This window comes from Grus americana, chromosome 15 (genome assembly GCF_028858705.1).
Source record: "Grus americana isolate bGruAme1 chromosome 15, bGruAme1.mat, whole genome shotgun sequence".
Lineage (NCBI taxonomy): Eukaryota > Metazoa > Chordata > Aves > Gruiformes > Gruidae > Grus > Grus americana.
The window spans coordinates 5,745,577-5,768,756 of NC_072866.1; the positions used below are offsets into that span (position 1 = coordinate 5,745,577).

Here is a 23,180-nt window from a genome sequence, read left to right on the forward strand (position 1 = left end):
AGATGTAAAAATCACACCCTCTAACACCATTTCACAAGAAGTATCACCAGACTGGGAAAAATACCAGGCTGTGAACTGGCTACTGGGCAAGAATGAAAATAAAAAGCAAGCCTTATTATAGATGTTTTATGGAGGAAAAGAGTGTGCTAGAATGAGGAAAAAGCAAAGAATTATTTTGTGTGTGTGGTCTGACACCTTTAGTTTATGCAACAGATACTCCTCTTAAGCTTTAAATCCCGGAACAGAATACAGCATTAGATGCTTCTAAATTGTGCACAGGCAAAAATACGTGCATCTTTGATATGTCATAAGAAAATGTTACAACATTCATCAGTGCAGAACTAACAATACAGAAATGCAAATTACTGCTATTTCTCTAAATTTAAAACAGATTTAAATTTCTAAAACGACATTAACAATACATGAACTGCAATGTTTTAACAACACATTTTGTCCTGAATTTTACTTAAGCCAAATGCATCACACAATTTTCAGGTAACAGGTAAATTATAACCCTGCTATTAACAGCTGTCTTTGACTATGTACCACTCCCCTCCCCCAAAAAATCTGACTTTTGGATCAGCTGTCTTTAGTACTGACCAACTAAACTAACAAAGTTAGCAATTATCATAATGCTGTATTAACACTTCTCTGCACGTCTCTAAAAATAGCCTGATTCAAGTAAAACCTTTTTAAAGAAAAGCTTCATGAAGGCTGTAATAGCCCAATAAATAGTCCAAATTTCTGAAACTTACCCAAAAGATTTTGTTAACTTTTTAGTTCCAACTGGTTTGTCACTATGTTGCAGCTCATAAAACACTCTTTGCAATGCTAAAGGAACACTTTTGGATGAATCATCTCCTTCTGTGGGCATCATGTACACAGCCTGAAAAAGCATTTAGTTCAATTAGTATCTAAGGAAAAGTTTATTGCTCATATTGTTTAATGCATTCTTCCCTCTTCAGTGACTTCCTTCATCTAATTCCATTTAATCATCACTCCAAAAGAGTCTGGGAAAAACTCTCGTACTGTAGTGTAAAACTATTAGTTGTCTGGAATGAGTCTTCTTAGAGCACAGTGGTTAGAAAGATGTGAACAACAGATTCCATTCATGGTTATTTTATCTAAGGAGTTCCCTTATTTCACCTTAGAAAAGTAAATGCACTAAAGTGTTCAACACCTTCAAACAACTCATCATGCCCGGTATGTCTATGCAATCATCACAGTAGGACCAGATATACTGATCAATCCTATAGGCTTTTGAAAATAACTTCAGTTTTGTGCTGTAGCTCGGCTATCTGTGAATATTGTCATCTAGAGTGAGGGGGTTAAAACCCCAAACAACAACAACAACAACAAACCACCACATGAAACCATAAAGGGCAATGATTGAATGAAACCAGAAATGGTCCACGTGCAAGAGAAGGATCTCAGAGGAAGCTCTGAGATTCCCCAATACATTCATTCCTATGTAACATCATTGCTGTCCAGCAAATAAACAGCTTAATGATTCAATTCATTGATTATACTGATCTGGGAAGGACAGACAACAAAGAAATTGCACAAATAGACCAAACAGGGATTAGGAGAGTTCAATAGGCACTGAAATGAGATTTACTTTATAAAAGTGTACGCCAATATAGGGAAAAGTAACAGCAAAGAAAAGGTATTTACAGGGAGATGCTCATTTAGAAAGCATGAATGTAAGAAGAAAACATAGACAAGTCTGGAAGGAGATTAGGGAACACCACATGAAAAAAATAAAGACTCCAATATTAAGTGGCGTATGAGAAAATAACCTGTTAAGAAACAGAAAAAATTACACCCTGAATTTTGGCCTGTGAAACAAGAGGGAATGATATATTTCTGCAAGTGAAGTGCTGAACTGGATCTCAGTAGTTCCCACGCAGTTTCTGCTTCAGCCTAGCTTTCAGAGATGTCCAGCACCTCTAACCTACCCTGTACTTCAGCTCCCTACGTACAGAGCAAGATTAGTACTTCCAGTGCATAGCTGAATTGTTGGGGAAACACATTCAGTGCTCTATGAAAGCTCAGTACAGAGGTGATGGAAACCAGATGAGACAGACGTTAAAAGACAAAGCTGATATAGAAAGAACACAAGGAAATGACAAAAGGGAAAGGAAGAAAAAGGCAAAAAAGTTAAGACGTTGGCAGGCCACTTTCCTATTCCAATTCTGAATATCCGTAAAATTTTTCAAAAGAACAGCAACTTAAATACTTAGAAGAATAATATAGTAAAAAACTATCAGCAGAATAGCCACAATAGTAAGATGAAATAAAAGACACCTAGTGGTTGACTGTTCCATCCAAAAGGTACAAATAAGAGTTCAGAATACCTTGATAATTAACCAAAATCAGATCCTTGGCATTTAGTTCCTATCTGGTTTTCTCATATACCATCTGGACAGTTAATTCCTTTCCTATATCCCTCAAGTAATATTAAAATAGTCATTAACAATTTATTTACAATTACTACATTCCAGTTGCCATTGAATACAAACACCAGTTTATTTATTCTGAGATTCTAAATGTATTACTACAAACTGAACATTTAACACATAGCCTTTCTTTGGTTCTTCAGTCTGTTTGTGTATATAAGTAGTAGTGAAGCCCATTTCTCAAAGCTTAAATTTTGCTCCAAGCTAAAATAAACCACTTTTCAAATACGAACCTTTATTTTTATGCCTCACCCTCCCAAACTCTGAAAACTTGACCTCGAGATCGAGGAGTGAGGTATTTTGATCCACTTGAAAAAAGCAGAATCTCCAAGTTAACACCAGAGAAGTTCCCTCAGGAAATGAGCACAAAAGAGTGACAGGAACATGTATAGGCAATGGCTATAAGCAACAGACACAGAGCTATGAGAAGAATTTTAGATATTTCAATGGTAAAAGAATGCTACAGATAAGCTTGAACACACTGGTTAAAGTCAATTACTTGATTTTAGTATAGTTACATGACAATGTTTTCATGAACTGTAAGGAATTTTTCAACGGAACCAGCAAAGTTTTCAAATGGACTGGATGCAGCCACAAGTACTGACTAGCTGGAAGCACTAATGGACAAGGGAAGATGCACGTAACATGATCTGAGATCAAACCTAGACACATTTGGGAAGTCACCACTGTCCCTCGCCTAGGTGGACTATATTTAAGGATGTGCTTACCAGTCACAAACAGACAAATAAAGATATGCTCTGAAGAGGAAGTTCCTTTGCTTTATTCCCTACCACTGAAGCCACCTGGTTGCTAATCAAGGGAGGTCTCATTTCAAATACCCAAGAACCTCCCATCTGTTGTCTGGAAACAGAGCGAAGAAGAAAGGACTTTTCCATCACTCCTCACCCACACTTCACCGGAGTCTGACTTTCTATAGGTATGTGCTTGCCTTTGCTATTGTTCGTTGCTTTCCCAGCTCTGCTCATGGCAGCAACTTCTCTGTTAACAAAGCTCCAAATAAGAGCAATAGAAATCACTGTTTCTTCTAAGTAAGGAGGATTAACAGAAATAACAGAATTGGTGATAAGCAAACTGAGGATACTACACATTTTATTTTACTCTAAGAGGAACAAGTTTGCTCAAAGTGAAAACAAAAATGTTGTAGAAATTCATTTTTTCAGACAAGACAACTACTGATCCTTCCTTACCTGTAATAGTGGCAAATGAGTATTAAAACTACCTACAATTACTGCTGTAGCCTGTTCGGTTTGTAGGGGCGCTGAAAACCTGAAGAATGAGCCAAGAACTGGGCATTTCGGCTGATGTCCAGTAACATCTCCATAAAGGAGGCTGCAGTTACCAGCTAGTAAATCAAGTTTTCTTATATGATCACTATCCAGATACTAACACTCCCTTAAAAGCTGATATTTATTTGGGGGCTGGGAGAGAGGTGCAGGGGAATGCCTGAAAAGATTAGTTCAGTTGAAACAAATCTATATCACAAAAAGAATTTCTTCTTCACAGAACAAGATTACTTCATGGTACATATTGATTTACTGACTACAAGACAGTCTTGAAAGGAACTACTCAATTGGATTAGATGTAGCTATCATAAAAACACATTTTTCTTTCAAGAGCAAAAGTGAAGTTGTCCAAAAACATAAGATGCACAAACATTACGACTGCTGAGCAAAAAGAACAGGCATTATAATGAATGATAAACTGAATGAGTAAATTATATCTCTTGCAAAAAAAGAAACAGGTGCATCATGTAAAACAAGTCAAGTATTTCTTTCTTGTACATGGCATTGGTAAGATCATCAGTGACAGTCTACTGGAATTCGATGTGCTATTTTTTGCAATGCTCCATTTGGAGTAAGCAGCACATTGCAAAAGAGAAAAAAGAAATCCCAACTAGGGCACTTACAGGCCACAGTGATATCAATAATGATAAGATGGCGGGAAATCTAAGACAGTGGAAAGTAGGTGGATTAAAAGGGGAAATTTTGGAGAAAAGAAAGCTTAATGGAAATGTAATAACTAGTATACACAAGGAGAAAGCATAAGTCAGAACAATTCATTTTCACTCAGACAGATACAAGCAGCACAGGAATGTGCAAAAGGATGAATTAGGATCAACAGGACACTCCAGTCAACTAAATGATGCAGAGTTACATTTTTTCCCCCAACTATATCCCCTCTTTCAGACAGCCACCTCCAGTGTCAAATCATCATTTAGGATTTAGGTTTTTATCCCATTAAGGCTACCGCACGATTTTAAAGTGATGCATTATATAGTATATTTCATCCTGGGTTTGGATGAGATATTTATTAAGCTGATATTTAAATCAGTTCTTCTTTCCAGCAAAGAAATAACATCTACAGTAACTAAAACATATATGAATGAAGCAAATATAAAATTGTTTACTGAAATTATAATGCTTTCCATCACTACAAAGATGCTAACCATAACAACGGAAAATTCAACTACATAACGTAAGTTAAAAGATGGAACAAGGTGGTGACAGAGGTCATACATGTTTATCTTCTTACATTGTTTATGGGCTGAGAAGTCACAATTGACTCCTTTATTTTAACTATTTCAAGAAAGGGAAATTACTTCTGTCTCTCATCTGCAAGATGTAGTCATCTTTTTCCCCACCCCACAATTCACAGCAACATTAACACACAATACAGTCTAAGACACTCCCCCTAAGCTCAGGTCTTCACCAGGTACTACGTTTGCTTTCAGAGAACAAACTATAAAAGGAAGCTTCCTGCACTCAGCCTCAAGTAAGATGTGCATCACCATGTAAATCACAACTTTCTAAATACATGAAGGAGGCAAAAGCAACATACAGCTCTGGTTTGAAGCACTTATAAATACAACATATTGGCTATTTCAATTAGCAATCTTATTTTCTTTCATATATTAATTACCTTTCGTAGCTGATTTGTGAAAAATAATGTCTGTAACAAACTGTTCATGTAACAAGTTGCTCCCTGGTTCTTTAAGCCAACATATCCTGTGTGCTTCTTTGAATCCCATCTGGAAAATAGTGGTTAAAAACAAGATAGTACTGTATTAACTACAACAGAGAGTATTTGGTCTAAGGTAGCACTGCTGATAGATATCAGCTACTCTTCACTGTTACTTAAGGTTCAAATAAACTACACTTCACTACTACCTGCCAATAACAACAGTCTTTGCAATTAAATGCTTTGTGATTTTGTTAGGTTTTCTTTTTAAAGATGTCCTATATGGCAGAAAAATTGTGTATTATGAAAGTGTACTGGAACCCAGAGCTGTACTTTTAAAGGCAAGTCTGCATTTCAGTACAACCACTTTGTTTACAAGTGACAAAGCAGAACGACTCGGATGAGGCAGTTTTAAAACATGGGTAAACCAAGGCAAGTTAGATAACAGCCATCTAACTGTGTCTGAAACCCTTATCAGCTGTAAGATCAGAAATGTTGAGGTTAGATTTGTGGAGGTGTTACATAACAAATCAATTCATAGAGAAGTTCAAGTTCCACAACATTATGCTGACTAATGCAAATGGAAATTTAACCTATACTAAAACCTCTATATGACTAATGAAAAATGTGAGAATTCATCAATTAAAGGTGACTCAAAGTGAGAGTGCCTAATGAGAGCTACAAATGTTAATTACACAAAATACTTGAACAATCTCAAGCAACATAAAACTATTAGAATTAAGAATTTTAAAAAGATACTTACGCCACTCCATGTGGAGCATCTGCTTGAACATAGACTTCAAAAGTAACTTTGTCCTCTTCTATAAAGCCTTTTTCAGGATCAGTAACTTCCTGTAAAATAGGAATGACACACCAACATGAAAACTGGAGCTTGCAACATGACCATAATGAAGCATCCAGTTAGACATCACTTTCTAATTTCCAAGTCTGAACTATCAGTAATAATAAACTGAGGAAAAAAAATGAAGGACACCAACAAAGCTGTTTTTGAGCTTAATACACTTTAATTGTTTTCTAAAGTCTCAATATAAGAAACTTGTTCTTGGCTTTTAAGATCTTGCAGTACCATTTCAATTTTCAGTGGATAATAAGAGTTGGTAATTAAAGGCTCTGCTTCTTCTGGACAATATTACAGACAGATGAAAAATTAAGGGTCCAACCTTTGAAAATGCTTAAAAAGCTGTCTCAATTCAAGATAAGCCTTAGTAGTATTATAAGGGCATTAGATATCTGTACACATCTACAAAGAACACATGCAAATGCAAGAAAACCTATGTTGCTTCAGAATGACACTGACTATCACACAGTGAAAACAAAAACCAAGCATTCAGATATGCAGAAAATAATGAGGGAATACTTAAATCACAATGTAAGTAAAAGCAATCTACAGTAATTAAGTACAGGAATTTATAAGAAATTGAAAAAGAATCTACAGCAATGACAAAAAAAAAATAACAGTTTGGGGGGGAAAAAAAACCTTTTCTATATGTATCTCAGTATTCAGGAGTGCAAGCTCAAAACTACTCCTATGTAGTAATAGATTAATACGTGTCAAATTACTTACACTCCAGGCCATGAAGTTGGAAAAGCCCCAGTCATTTTCCTTATGAAAGAACAAGTGACTAATACGACGACTGAATGATTTTTCATCATCCTTGTAGTTTATTATCTTGAGAACTGCTTGTGCATGACAAGACCACGACCTATAAATACAGAAGAAACATTTGAAACTCGTTCAAAACCAAGCTTTTTATAGTCATTAATTTTTTGTTAGAGATTTTTGGTATATTACTTTCACAGATAGGATTTTAATTTTTTTTCTTATTAGATGTTAAGATTTGGTTAACTTATTGAGGGCATGAGTCCCTGGGGCTTTCTGAAGCCACAACATGAATGTTAAGCTGGAATGGAGATTTTCTTAGGGCAACAGTGTTGTTAAGAAAGTACTGTCAGGCAATTGCAGGTAACGGTGGCTGAAGCAGCTACCTGCTCTCTGAGGTGAGCTATTTCTCATCTACTTCAATACAGATGGATAGGCCAACTCAAAGCAGTTGTCCCGTCTACAGAGTGTGATAACTCAGCCTTTGGCTAAGGAAAGGAGGAGGAGGCAGTTCTACCCTCCCTCCCACAAGATAAACTCCCCAACACTAATTTTCTCAGCAGCACTTCTTTATGACCATTCTGTTCAAATTCAGCCCACTTGTGCAAGATGATCGGACCAAATATCAGTTCAGACAAGGTCTTGTCACTGCCTCATGCAGTGGCATTAGTGCTCGCTTAGCTCCATCATCTGCACCTTGGTGGAAGCTTTTGAAGATCACGTTATCCTTTTTCTGCAACTACTTGCATGTGAACCACTTCTGTGACTAGTTAATACACTTACAACTTTCTTCTTTACCTTCTGCACTGAGCACTCACCTTTTAGATTACATAAGTGACAGAAAAGAGCAACTTATTACTCAGAGTGAACTGCAAGTTGTGTTGAGATTTGGGGCAAGAGTGGAGTTACCCTACTGGAAAGGATACCTATAAGGGGTCTGCACTCTAGCTGGATACGCCACAGTAATGCCCCAGGTATTTGTATTTATCTTTTTTAATTTCCATATTATTTACAAAAGAGGTCAAAGACAGCTAATTTTGCTTTGCCTGCAGGACTCCACAAACATGTACATGTTTGTATCTGGCTTGATGAGCAATGAACTCCATTTAAGAAGATGACTACCTCATATATTGCTCTGCTTCAGCTGCTCTCGCACTTTACAGGGCAGGATTTATAGCTCAGCAGGGTTAGAGAAGCTCCAGTACCACTTCCATTTGAAATAAACCCAGAACTCTTCCCAGGCCAAGAAAACTGTCAAAGACTTCCCCTCAGCAATCAAACAGAAATATATCTAAATTCTACCACAAACTTGTAGCTACACAAGCTACTTTTAGCTTCTCCTAAAGAGAAGGTTACTCTTATGCTTTGTGATTTAGAAAAGTGGGGGGAAAATAGGACTCAAACCCTTGCAAGAATTCTTTCCTCTTGCAGAAAGCTGGGTAAAATATTTTTTAGATGTTTGTATTTCTTGCAATACAGATTAACTAGTATCAAATGAGGACTTGTACAATAATTAAAAGGGTCTTACGTGGAATCAGATTCAGCATTGCACTGAAGGAAGAATCCTACGCTTTTTTGGTGTGGTCTGTCCGGGTAGAGTCGTGGCATAACCATGATCTTCCATGGCAAATTCCGTACAAAGCAGGGAGGACTGAGAACCGACTCACTCAGTCTGTTGAAGCGTTCCACTGTAAACTGAAACGTTGCTTCTGATCGCCAACTTGTATCTGTAACACACACACAATTATTTGAAAAATCTGATGTTCTTAACTCCAAAACATCATTTTCAAAAATCATGCAATGTGAGCATATTTTATGTAGTGGGATATTGGAAGCAACCAAACAAAAATCCAAGCCCTGAGAGGCACTGAACTCCTTAGCAACTGAGGTTTCAGTTTTTTCATTTTGAAAAACACTGCAACACTATTCAGGACAACAGAGTGTTGAAAGGTGCATTCCTTTTGTACACTATTTTCTTAAATAGTTCTTTAGCACTAGAATTTGCTACCACTCAAGTTTCCTTTAAAGCAGTGGGTATAGCAAGACAGAGACATCAAATGCTTTACAACATAAATCACAGCCCACTCTAACTCTTCTTGCTGTGCAGTGTCTTCACAGCCCAGTTTAAGTTAGCTCCTTGCATGAACCAAGACGTGCAAAGGATTTTCTCACAATCTGTTCAACTGCCCTATTGATACCAAGTCACCATTTAGTTGTTTTCTGCTTGTAACAGTATCACTTCAAAACAGATGAACTCTGTTGGTTGTTGGGTTTTTTTTTTAAATTTCATACCAGTTTGCTGAAGAATAGCTCAAGAGTAGGGTCCTGTATTCTTTGTGGTATGTGGAAATTTTAGAGCTTTTTAGTGGTCTAAATCAAAGTTAAATGAGACACTAGTTTTTTAAAACATCTTATTTTGACACACACAATTAAACTAATTTTGCCTTCTTCCCACATCCCCAGTTCTTCATATACCACAATCTGTTCTGCTTCTGTTGTACACAGCTATATCAGGGTGCTGGAGACTGCGACAGCTTCAGGAAGGCACAAGGCTGGGCTCTCTTTATTGTGACATGCCTCATATTGCATACAGGGAGGGAAAACCTGCAACTTATCCCAACAATTTTACAAGGCAGGGATGAAGCACACAGTGCACACAGCACACTCCCTTCCTTTTCTGTGGCTCCAACTTAACACCTGCGTAACATGGGAAGATTTGCTACTGGGTGTGAGGAGGTTCGAGTAGCATGTAGGGCAGCTGACGGCACCCATGGTCAGACCGCTGTTCTCACACCACCCACAGCTGATGCAGAACTGAAGCAAACATGTCACTCGTGCAGTGACACTCGAAACCAAAAGCACTGAGGTACAATGACACCAAGCCAGAAATCGGATCATGAAATTATGTGACAAGGTCCACACAAGGTACACAACAAATGCATTATTTCTGTACACGCAAAGCAGACATTCACTCAGAGAGCTTTGCATGGCACCAGAGACACTGTTGAATTTTTTTTTTTTTTAAATAGGTGAGCCCTGGTTGCCGCCTTACTTAAAAAATGAAACTCTCTTGATTACAACGTGCAACATTGTAAAGATCATACACTTCAATGAAGAAAATTAACAAGTTTTCTCCACAATGGCCAGGGAGCTTTGACAGATTTCATTCTACTCTTGTCCTACTTCTGAACTTGATCTTGGCAACACAGTTGATATTATTTGTGTATGGACTGACTGACTGCCCTAAGGATTCCCAATTATCTCTTGAAAGAAAGAGCACTACAGCAGAAACCAGCTTCCTCTCTCTACACTTGCAATGACCTTCGCGTTAACCTGTGCTGTCAGCTTCCTCAGTAACGGAAGAGTTCAAAGGCTTTTCTTCTTCTCTTTTTTCCCTACATGTAAGTGTAGATAACCAGTAGTCTATCACCTACTTAAAGCTGTTCCCTACCCATTTTACCTACTCGCTGCCTGTTGACAGAGTAGAGAGCTGGTCCTCTACAACCAAGAGTCAGACAGGCTGCAGCCAAAGGAGCTGTACACTCCCAAACTTGATTCGCAGGCAGAATAAAAAAAAAATCTGTAACAGTTAATTTAAAAATCAGTCTTGCATCACATGTATCTCAAACCAGCTCGAGAACGCCTCCCTTATTCATGATCAAGATCAGTACTTCGGGGCTTAGTTTAAGCTTCTGAAAAATGAGCCGACCAAGTTTGCTTTCTGCCTCTCTCGATGCAGCTTGCAGAGCACTTCAGTACAAGGATGCAGCAGCGCTGCTACGGTGTCAGCTAAAAAAGGCAGCCCACGCAGCATCTGCAGATGCTTCAGAGAAAGTCTGCCTGTATTTCTTGGTTTCTTTTCAGGAAAGCCTGTGCATGAGAGCTCACCAGGGAAGGGTACTCTTCTCAGTAAAATATTTGAGCAGTCACTACTCCGCAAAAATGCAGCCTTGTAACACAGGTCAAGCCTAAAAAAGAAGTTTCTTTAAAAATACAAAACACAACGCCCTGAAATAACAACCTTCCTTTCCTTCCAGAAAGCCCGTATTTTTAGCAAGTGTAGTCAATTAAAACATTAATTATATTAAAAAACAAAGTTTAAGTAGTATAGCGAGTATTCTGAGCACATAAGTAAATAAAATCTTTTCTCATCATCACAAACATGTCCACCAGTTTCCAATGCAACTGGCAGCAGGATAATTTAGTAATAACTGGCAAGTAAGACTTCTATAAATCCCTGAACATGATCCTGAACACAAAGTAAAAGGACTCAGCTGATGATTCTTGGGGAAGTTACATGCAACGGAATGGATATTTGCTATGTGGAAATGATTTTTTTCCACTGTTGAGATGAGTCACATTTAGCACCTTGATACGACAAAGATCCTTCAAATCAAAGATCCAAATACAGAACATGATCCATTTTAAGGCTGAAGTACATATTTAAGTGCTTACACCTTTGAGAAAAGCAGATTTCTTTATTCTCTTAGTAAATGTTGCTACCTTTAAAGTACATTGAGGTTATTAAAATATTCTGAACCTAAATTATTAATGGAGAAACTGGCTGAATATTCTATGAATATTTTAATAACGATCCAAATACAGCATGTAATACTAGCATATGGCTAAGACTGATGCTTCTGAAAGCCTCCTAGCCTCTGCAATTCTTCACAGAAATGAGACTTCAGTAGGTAATTGCAAAGCTGTGAGTTTATGTTTAGCTAGGGACCTTCTGTTTGAACTTTAACTTCTAAAAGAATTTATTCTACATGCTGTTTCAAATACTGATGCACTTGCAAACAAAATTTTATCAGAACCTTGTTTTTATTATTTTTTACTTTATTTGCAGAAGGTGCTATTCCAGCTCACAAAGCCTGGTTCATTAAGTCATTGTCTGTACAAAGCATGACACATTCTTTCAGCTGGTTCTTTTTAATTGCTAAGACATCATACATAACAAGAACAGTCAAACCACTTGGGAGAACACAGCCTTATCTGAAAGTCCTGTTAGTGGTCCACTGCTGCCCCCATCACATGTTCCTCACAATGCCCGTGGTTAGCTGCCTAGCAAAGGGGATGAGAGCTGCACTTTTTTCCAGTCTTATCAGTTATTTCTTTTTGTGCTAAGCAGGAAGAACAAAACCACCTAAAAAGTTTCTTGAACTCAGAAATTCACCAGAAAGCTGGTTTCTGTGATCCAGCTGGAAGCATCAACCTTTTGTCCTACTCTTCACCTCTCTCACAGAACCATTAAACTCATTAAGATTTTCACTGAAGAGATATCTAAATTCTCTTCATGCATTCTTTATCAGCTCAGATTGATCCCACTTGCTATGAATAACAGCAATGGAAAACGGAGCATGTTTATCAGAGGCCAATGTCTCCCTCCATTTTTTCCTATCTTGTGAATCTCCAAGATGTCCATTATACATGCACATCCTGCTGCAAACCAGGATAGCAAGAGAACAAACAGCAAGAGAGCAATTGCACTGATGTGTAAATAATGCAACAGTAGGCAACTAATCTGATTTACAAGACTTGGAAAAGAGACATCATCAACTTACGTGATGCAAGTCTTCAGGAATGTTTTTGCAATTATAACATTTTGCAATAACGCTATTTTATATCTGTGTCAATGCAGAGCTATAACAGCTCCACGATGTAGCCAGGCACTCCTTATTCAAATATGATAATGAGAAACTAATATTGCTTAATAATCACATTTTAACCCTGAAAGATGTCCCACAGCAGAGTGAACCAAAGCTCCTCACCATACTGAAAGTCCACAGACATGAGTACCACCACCACCACAGAAGCTCTCACAAGCCTTTTGCTGAATACCTTCAGATATTACTTCTCCCTACTGTGACACCTTCATATGCAGTTCTCTGAGAGAAGTCGAATGTTTGGTAAACGACAGAAACTGTTTTACAGCAGCTTTTTGGTTAAAAATTCAATGTTATTCTGCATGAAGAGGTGTACATCTGATTACTTGCCATCCTTGATGTGGCCTGGGTTTCATTAGCTGCTTCTACAGCTTAAGTCCCTTTCGCTTAATTTGTGCAAGTATATACAGACCAACTTCTGGACAAAATTTTGTACTAATTGACCAATGTGTTATCTACTGACTGTATTGACAGCAAACACTATCAAGCTTTCTACCTATAAACATCATTACTGAGAAAGTTCAACAGAGCTGTCCTTGCCAGTCGGTGTCAACCCACATGATCTTCTCCTGCTACCTTCCAAATACCATGGCCCAAAGACATTTAACACCTTTTATAACAGGTAACTTGATTTTGATAAAAACAGAATTTCCTATTTCAGTCTCAGCTAGTTACTCTGAGCAAGAAATCAAAGCCTCTGAATGAGATCAGGCAAAATTCATAGGCTAAGCAGACCTAATTTTTTACTTTGTTGCGAGGATCTGATCATAGGAAGCTTTCTTTGTCACAGGCAATTCAACCATGAGATGCTTTTGTCCTGAATTTAAACCATATTCTCTTCATGGAACATTAGTATTTTCTATCAGTATTCTATGTACCTTGAATACATGAAAGTAAGCACTTTTTTGACCTTTAACCTCAAACTCTGACTTTTCTCAAACAAAAATCAAACATTTTACACAAATCTAAATGTTTAAGCCTAGTCCCGAATGTACTCTCACAAGACAGCATGAAATAAGGAAACAGAGGGGAACAAATCCCACTAACATTTTGTCTCCCTTCTCCCAATTCAATCTTATTTAGTTCTTCAAAATAAAAGCAGTCGTCCCCCCCACATCCTCTCCTAAGGAAAAAAAAATATATTGTTGTGCATTTTCCTCACTAAACATAGTAACAGACTTGAGTGAATTACAAACTCATTATCTTTAAATAAGCCCAGACACATCTACTTAAAAACTATTTGATCTTCTGTAACAGAAAAAACTGTACACCCTTACTTTCATTTAATAGACCAACAAAAAAGATTTCAAAAATACACATCCCTTTTTATTAACAGGACATCAATACATACTTCTTCTTTGCATTTGCAAGTACAAGGGCATCAGATTTGGGGGAAAAATGTTCCTCAACAAAACAGTTACCACTGACTTGCCATACAGAGACAAGAACCGATCACAGCTGCCACCTGACAAGAGAGCAGGACAGATAAGGATTCTGAATGTCCTGAAGGAATTGTGTAACTGACAAAATTACTATTCAGCAAAGCACCAGCTGCAGCATGTTTAAAGGGATGTATCACAAAATATAACAATGGACAGTATCACTTTCAGCAATTTTTAAATGAGTACCTAGAAAGAGTAAGAGAAAAAAATCCCAAGCCCTCAGATGGCTAATCTTATTGTATAGCTATGGTAAAAGGATTCCTATACAGAAAACCAGCAGTCATAACTACAGAGGGTTTCATTTTTTTAATGAGCTACATTTCAGAGGACACAGGTAAGACATGGGCCATTTTGTGCTCAAAAATCATAAAAATAAAGCAGCCAATGAACCACATTTTTATCAAATATTTACTTACCATCTTCCATGTCTTCTTCAGTGTTGTTATGTCCGTCAGCCATTGCTACATTCCCATTAATGACAGGATTTTGAGTAATTCTTGGAGGATCATCTGTATCTCCAGCTAACACAGAAAAAAATATAAAAATTAATCAGCTATATAAACATTTATTTCTGTCTCAGGTAGTGCTTATGAGACACACAAATGGCACGTTTCTGTGCAAAACAGTATCTACTTAGATTATAGCACAACAATTGTACTGGTATGTGTATAACTGTAAAATTCCTCAAACAGATCAATACTTATGGATGAAGCAAGAAGTCTGCTATGAAGAACATAAATTGATTCTTCAGTTTCCAAATGGCTTTACAGTCAGCATCTCATAATCAAGTCTCATTAAATAAAAACAAACTTTTAAATTCCTTTTCCTGGCATTCCACATTTTTATACAGATAAAAGTTTCTAATAGCAGACTTTCTAAACTAACAATTTACTTCAAGACTTCTTCAGTGTTACTGCTTTTTTAAAAAAAAACCTAAACGTTTTATCAACTGTAACTGTAAAATTTAAATCTTACTTGGGAAAAATTGGAAAGGCAATCCCTTACCATCTCAGGAATATTTTAGAGGTAACATTTTCCAGTTTCTAGCCCTTGCTGCTATTAAGTCTTGCTACTGTTTAAAACATATGCAAACACCATTAAACCAAGAGGTATGAAAGAACTTAACATCTTTGTTGGCGATACGGACAGTGGGATCGAGTGCACCCTCAGCAAGTTTGCTGATGACATCAAACCAACTGGTGCAGTTGACACACTGGAGGGAAGGGATGCCGTCCAGAGGGACCTTGACAGGCTGGAGAGGTGGGCCCATGTGAATCACATGAAGTTCAACAAGGCCAAGCGTAAGGTCCTGCACGTGGTTAGGGGCAATCCCAAACACAACTACAGGCCAGACAGGGAATGGATTGAGAGCAGCCCTGAGGAGAAGGACTTGGGGGTGTTGGTGGACAAGAAGCTCAACATGAGCCGGCAATGTGCACTTGCAGCCCAGAAAGCCAACCATATCCTGGGCTGCATCAAAAGAGGCATGACCAGCAGGTCGAGGGAGGTGGTCCTGCCCCTCTACTCCACTCTTGTCCATCTGAAGGACAAGCACTACTTAAGAAACAGTCGTCAAAGTGTCTGGTAAGTTTCTCTTTGATATACCAGTCCCGCTATTAACTTGTATATTCTAGTACACCACAAAATCCCCAAAGTTACTGATTTCTGTAACTAAGAACAGTTTTATATGCAAAACCTACACACAAGTTATTGACTGTGTGGGCAGCCAGGGATGTGGGTAACCTGTCCTACAGGAAGGAAACGGTTCCGGAGGGGAACATCCCAAGCCCTGCCACAACGCTGCCCAGCGGCGCCCCAGCCCGCCCGTGCCCTCGCCCCGTCAGCACCCTGGACAGAGCCGCCCCGGCCTGCAGGCGCGGCCAGACCCGCCCAGGCACGGCACGGTGGGGGCTGAGCCGAACTCCCCACCCGTGTTCGTGCTCCCTACCTGCACGCGTGGGGGTGCTTACGGATAGGAACGTCTGGCTGTTTGCAAGAACTGCTAAGAGCGGAACCAACTAGCCTAGGCGCTCACCTTCTATCTGAATGCAGCTGGATTTCTCCTGTACAAAAGGGACAAACGCGACAAGAAGTAGAATGAGCTATGGCAATCACTGCGCGATAGTCACTGGAGTCTTTTAAAAGCCAGCAAACTAAGGCCAAAGCTGTGGTAAGCCACATGAGACGTGCAGTAGGAACAGTCACCAGATGCTTCATAGTCCTCCCTCTCCTCACAGCCACACCAAGGTGTATGCAACACGCTTTTGCAGCCTCTTTCCAATTCACAGTACATAAGATAAACTTTCACAACCGGCATTCCTATTCTGATTATTAACTCTTCTAGTAAATCCACAGAACTAATAACCTCTGCCCAGGGCATGAACAGAAACAGATCAGGTTAGAGACTTACCTCTGGATTAGAGCTACAAAAGATCATAAACTTAACGCTCAAACACAGCTTTCAGAAGCTCACTAGGATGCAGCAAATCTCACTGAGACATGAGTGAAATGCGTATGCTGAAACATACAGTATGCAACACCCACAATAAAATGTGCACTTTTCTCATTATCAGTACAAAAGCAAAATGCAGTATGAGTTAAAGTTATGATTTTATTAGGAAAAGGTTTGCAGAAAATTGGCTCCTGAGCAATAGAGCTGCAGAAGCCCCCCACCAGCAGGTATCTGCACTGGCAACGCTGCAGCGTGGCAGAACGGCAATTTAAAATAAAAAAAAAAATTAATTACAAAAAACCCTAAGGGTGGAACAAGTGTAAACTGCTGCAACTCAAGAACAGGAAAAGGGACCAAAAGTAGAGTAAGAAGTAGAGATCACTACATTTATTTCCACAGCTTGCCTCCCCAGCCCCCCCCCCCCCTTTTTTTTTTTTAATCTTTTAACAGCAGCACGGTGAGAGTGTAACAAGGAAGCTGCTCTCCAGGACACTTCTATCCGGAAACATATAGCAATGCAACTATTGCTTACACGAAATTAATACTAGGATTTTTTTTATTTTTTTTTTAAGTTATCATCAAGGCAAGTTAGTATCTAGAAACAAACTGAAGCAAACGCCTGAGGAATAGTCTAAAGGCTCATCCAAAATATTCTTTTAACAGAGGATTTAAGTGTTGATACCATATTTTATGGGGAAAGACCTGTCCTTAACTAAGAAAATAAAGAGCTTTCTATGAGATACTATTCTACGTTTCTCAAAAGTATGAATGGTTAGCAGAGAGCAGGGAGAAAATGCAGAAGAGATAATAGCAAAAGCAATCAACTTAAAAGATAAACAGAGGCAGCTTCTGAGAGATACTATTTAGTGATAAGATAAAGTGAATCATGATGTATGCCACTGCTGCTTTTTCTGACATATATTGACACACTTTGTAACACAGCTTTCAGATATGGAACCCAGACAACACTAGTGAATGATTTCAGCTCCTGTAAATAAAAGAAATTTTTAACTTCTAATAAAATCCAACTATTACAGTAAATACTTTGCACAAACAAAATGCAGTCCTTGTTCAACAGATTTACTAGCAAGCAGTATGACAACATTTATTTTCAACTGTAGCATTGAAAACCGGTAATTTATGTTTTCCTCTGTTGTCCTTAAGAGTTCATAGGAAAGAATTGTAAAGTCATACTAAGATTTAATTAAGAAACATGCTTTCCTTCGCCTCAAGCAGAATGATGCCAAAGACTTATTCAATTATACAATACAGGATTAAGAAAAAGAAAAAATACCTGTCCACACTGGCCAGGAAAACCTTCCTACCAAAAACACTACTTAATACACCGCTGCCTTTAATGCAGCTTAAACCACAGTGTGTCAACATCACCCCAGTCATGTCATCTGTCACTTCCTAGACCAGAATAACCCAGTTTTAATCGTATCCTTGGAATAAAGATGCAGTCTATTAATCAACCAAAAGTTAACAGAAGCCACGTAAATGAACGAAGTATTACAACAAAGCATGAAGTGACCTTATGAATAAGGAATGTTTTTAATTCTTGAAATACAGTACTGCAAAATATAAAATAAATATAGCTTTCAATACCAGAATTTCGACACTGTCAGACTGTTTGGTGAAGAGCACTTAAGTTCTTTTCTACCTCCCCAAAATGCAACACATACAACTTTGTAGATATTCTTTCATTACAAAAAGGAATGCAAGGCAACAGTGGTGACTGTTTCCTCTGAAACATTTAATGTTATATACAGTTTTCTATCTAGCCTTGCCACTGCATTACAAACAAATAATACAGCTTGAAGTGTTGAAAGGGAGTCTCTGCAGTTTGGAGGTTAAGACACCTTCCAAGAAAAGGCATTTCAGATATTAGGGAGTTTAAGCAAACCAAGAGCTTTCACATATTTACTGAAAGATCATGAATGATGAAACGAAATCAAGTCTAAAAATTGATGTATGTGACTGACTGGAAAGAAACTGGAGCATGACAATATAGTTTGGGAAGTTAGTAACAACTGTCAGTCACCTTATACAGACAAGTTATTGGATCATATATAATTGACTCTGCAGGTACACACTACTCATTGCTTAATAACTAAGTCTGTCACTGAAGAATTGAGACAAAAGCCTGAAGGCAGAATGGTTACTGCAATTGATTGGGGGGGACACGACACAGACAAAATTCTGTGAAACTACAATCTTGCCATGGGATGCCAGACCTTACAGAAAGTACTAAAAAAATACCTCCTTGTTATGGACTAGGACCTCAACGCTACCATACTCAAATATTCACGCGGTTAAGTAATCACAGCAAAAATAGCACCAATGATTAAAGAAGACTGTGCTCAAAAAAAAAAAAAGCTGTTCCGATGGATTCAGCTGGTTTAATAAGATGAACTCAATGTCACTGAAAGAAAGATATTGCTCTATTGTTCTACTGTTCACAATAATTCAAATCTACAGGGAACGAGTCTCAAAGTTTGCTATATTTTTTTCCAATTAATGAGAAAGCAGAAAAGATTTTGTCAAGATCATGTGGCTTTTGGCACAACGTAAGTCCTGTTACAAGACAGGAGTTTTGCAGAATTTCCTCTCTCTCCAAGATGTAGGATATGTTGCTCAGCAGTACACACGTGCTTGCAGTCACATGTGAACAAAAGCTACAGAACAACTCCACTATCACAGCAATTAAATTACAGCAGAATACTGCTACTACTTTAACAACGATGACAGCGAGCTACTAATTTCATAGGTTTCAGTCATGACTCGTATCACAGCAAATATTAAAATTTTGAAATATTATCTATAATGTTTGTCATTAGTTTTTTGATCTGGCAGCCACAGAGGAGCAACTGAAGCAGCCTCCCTAGCAGGTTATGAAACAGTTCTGCTTCCTTTTGAGGTTAAAGAGACCACAACGAAGGAGTAATAGTGATACTAAAAACTTGCTTATAATTTATCATGCACAACTACCTCACGATGGAAATCACTAGTACCAAATACTTATACATGTCACTACAGGTGGTTTGGATGGACCTCCATGCAGAACTTCCACAGCTATCCTGGAAACGATGAGGGAGTTGCACTAACAGTAGGATTAGCAGGCCGAAGAGGAGTGTCAGTCAGGCATTCACTGCTGGCTGCAGCTTGAAGACCTTGACGCTCCAAACTTCATATCCAGGGTTCTGCCTTTAGAGGGGGGAAAGCTGAACACACAGGACTTTCTCCCCTGCTGCTAGATTAAATGGACATTCCAGAATCAAAGCCTTCATAAAAGTTTTTTAAAGGTCTATTAATACTTTTTGTTTGTGGTTTAAGTGTAAATAGAAATGTATGTACAGATATGATAAACGGGGGGTGGGGGTGGTGTGTGAATTCCACTGAATGAGTAAAGCTGCAGTAAACACTGAGAAAAGGGACTTAGCGAAAATATGAGGTAGTAGGAGATAAGAATAAAGTCAGGCTACGTAAATCTTACTGAAAAATGAGCAAAGTCAGTCTTGTAGCAATCAAATTACATCAACATCAAAGGATATCAATTGCATGCTGAACACGCAGTCCAGGTCCAGCTTTGTACCTCAGTGTCAGAGCTTACTGGACCGCTTGAAAGCGGAGGAACCTGTAACGACCCCCTGGGGCAGCCCCACTGAGCTGCTGGTCCTCAGTGCTCACTGCATAACTCTTCTGCAATTGTGGAACATACTATAATCTCTTTTAAAGAGTTTTAAAAATAAATATTTTTAAATACATCAGTATTTAAAATATATCAAATAAACCTCTAAAAGTTTATTTTTTCAGAATGCCAGTCTCACGTGGATAGTACCACACAAGTATTATTAAATACTTTAAAAATCACCATTGATAGAAATTATAATGAAAAAACATTCAGTGATTTCACGTGCTATATAAAATATCACCTCTTTTACCACCAAACTGACCTTTGCTATTGTAATTATTGGGCAGCATATCAAAATACATAATTGAAAAATTCCTAAAGCAAGCAGTAAATGCAGTGCTTTCTGAAGCAGTTACCAAACGGTGGTGGTGCAGAGAGGACACTGATGAGACTTAATCAGAAAATGTTAAAGAATATTACTTCTTGAAAGCAAACAAGAAGTCTTATGGGGAAAAGGCTTCTAGAGAAGTATCAGGAGGCAAGATTACAGATTAAGGGAGAAAGGTGTTATGAGCAAAGGAAGTGAGATGACTTGTAGCCAAGGAGACAAGGTTTAAAGGTATTCAATGTTTTCAAAATTTGCCTTAGTAAATGTCCAAAGAAAAAGTGGAAAGGACATTTACTTACTAAAGAGCAAGTAGCCAACATTAGATCTTAAAAAAATAGAAACAGTATTATACGGAAGTCTCTTGCCCTCTAATTGTCATCTGAAACAAATAATTATTGCATTACTGACTGTGAACTGCAAGTCCCCCACAGAAGGAGATGATGCTACACAAGACAGCAAATGAAGAAGAAAACATTACTGGGATGGGACAACTTCCTGGAAGCAGACTCATCATCTCTGCCTTGCCTACAAAATATTTAGCAATGATTAGACAGGCAGTAATGCTGCAGCCACCACTTATTACACTGATCAATCATTATATTGTTGTTGCCTTGTATTCCTATCATTATGTCTGCCTATCCAAAGAGACCATTTTGACAAAACATAGGATGGCAAGAGTGGTTTTAAATTGTGCCAGTGTACCTAATGAATAATTAAAAAAAGTGATCATATTAATAGGTTACATGACTATTTTATTCTTAGATAAACCAAGAAATTATTACTCTAAGAAGCTCCTGAACACTACACAACATGCACGAAAGCTAAGGGTCTGTAAGGTAAGTAGTATCTAAAACTTCGTCCTACTGAGAAAGTTACCTTTACGTGAAAATAAAGGGGAGGTACAATGTAACCTTGCAGATAGAAAAATAGCTGAGAACAAATTGCCTAGTTTATAGAGCAGGTTCTGTGTAGGCTATTTGCTGCAGCAACTCATCTGCTTATCTTTAAAGAGAGAAGCAGTCTGATGGCACTTTACCAAACAAAATTTTAAGTCTTAAAAAATGTATTTAACTTCTTATAGACATGTATAAGCACTTAGGGTATTACTACTCAGTGGACCAAAAGCTGCCATTTAAGAAGTCACCCCAGAAAATTTACTAAAACAAACAGTGACTAAATTACTGCCTGCTTTCAGCAGTTTAAGTCATTGCTTTATGAATAATTCAGTATTAAATGAAAGACTGCATGAACCAGAGTTCAGTTTGGACATTAACAACACACCTATAATTATCCAACATATTTACAACTTTATACTCTTGCTGAAGGAGTTTGTATAGACAGCCTTCTCATTTTAAGAAATTTTTCATACACTTTTAAGCTCCAGGTGTTTAATAACTTTGGGTAGAACAGCAGCACCAGCATGAGCTTTTCTTCAGTACAGTGATGATGTTTCTCAGAAAGATACCAGCTTGCCTGTCTCACTAACCTGGCTTTACCTACCTTACAGCACCACAAGCCCTTGGCAGTCACCAGGGCAAGAGAAGGTCTGCTGAAAAATCTTTCATAGTTACTTTTCTTAGTCCAGTTAGCTTTGTTAGCTTAGGTTACACTTCTAGAAAACTATCAGATCAGGAAGAAAGGAAGGAAGAGTGCTTCTGGCTCCCATGTAATACTCAAAAACCAGTAACTAGAACAGTTGACAAGACAAATTATTTTCTTCCACGATAAGGAAAGGCTGAAACATCAGAAGTGTCATGGTCTATTACGACAACAGCTACCGGACTTGCACTACCTTCTCTTTGCTGCATCTAGAGCAGCAAAGCTATAGAAGCAACTACCCTAACTCGTCATGTCTTGTCTCTGCACATTCCAGAGATGGTAGGATGATTACGTCTCTGCTGAAGACAAGGCACTTGGTCCCAACCTACTGAACACACCCTAAACAATGTGTTTTTCCAGTATCACACCCCTCTTTATGTTTTACTGCTTTACTGAGTAATGGACTTATCTCTTGCAACAACAAACGCTAAGCTCTTTGGCAATCATCACTAGAAAGGGTGAAAAACTACTCAAAGAAAAATGAACTTACAACGCAGGGGAGAAAGGATACACTCTCAACTGGAGCCAGGGCAGTCAAAGCATCACAGAGCATTTGTGTTTACACATGACACTCAGCATGCAATAGTGCTGTGATCACATTCTTGGTGTTTTAAAAGAGACAATTAAACAGCAATTAAAATGAGTTTATTTGGATAATAATATGAGCACATCACAGGATCAGTGATTATGCTCCCATTAGCACCTCCCTCTTTTCTTATGGAAGTATAGAAAAGCATACACCTTCATTACCTGGACCAGCACAATTTTTAGTTGTCAGTCAGCTGCATACGTTTCCAGAACTCGCTTCTGTATCATTTTGGATGAGTACAGTCCACAGTTTCAGAAAGTTCTGGGGTATATCTATCAAGGTAAATAGTATGACTGAATGCTTGCTACATACTTATGCAGCAAAAAGGTTTTGCACATTTAACAGTAATAT

General features: G+C 38.1%; 1 protein-coding gene across 3 annotated transcripts in view; it reads right to left on the reverse strand.

Annotated features, from left to right (window-relative positions):
* The window catches only part of USP7 (ubiquitin specific peptidase 7), a 73,554-nt gene that overhangs the window by 27,879 nt on the left and 22,495 nt on the right, over positions 1 to 23,180 (reverse strand). For all 3 annotated transcript variants that reach the window (XM_054842684.1, XM_054842687.1, XM_054842686.1), the window contains exons 2-7: positions 14,584 to 14,688; positions 8,588 to 8,786; positions 7,024 to 7,162; positions 6,202 to 6,290; positions 5,400 to 5,508; positions 756 to 886 (exon numbers count right to left, since the gene is read on the reverse strand). In XM_054842684.1, coding sequence (XP_054698659.1) covers positions 756 to 886; positions 5,400 to 5,508; positions 6,202 to 6,290; positions 7,024 to 7,162; positions 8,588 to 8,786; positions 14,584 to 14,688 — 772 coding nt within the window. The remainder of the gene's footprint in view (positions 1 to 755; positions 887 to 5,399; positions 5,509 to 6,201; positions 6,291 to 7,023; positions 7,163 to 8,587; positions 8,787 to 14,583; positions 14,689 to 23,180) is intronic.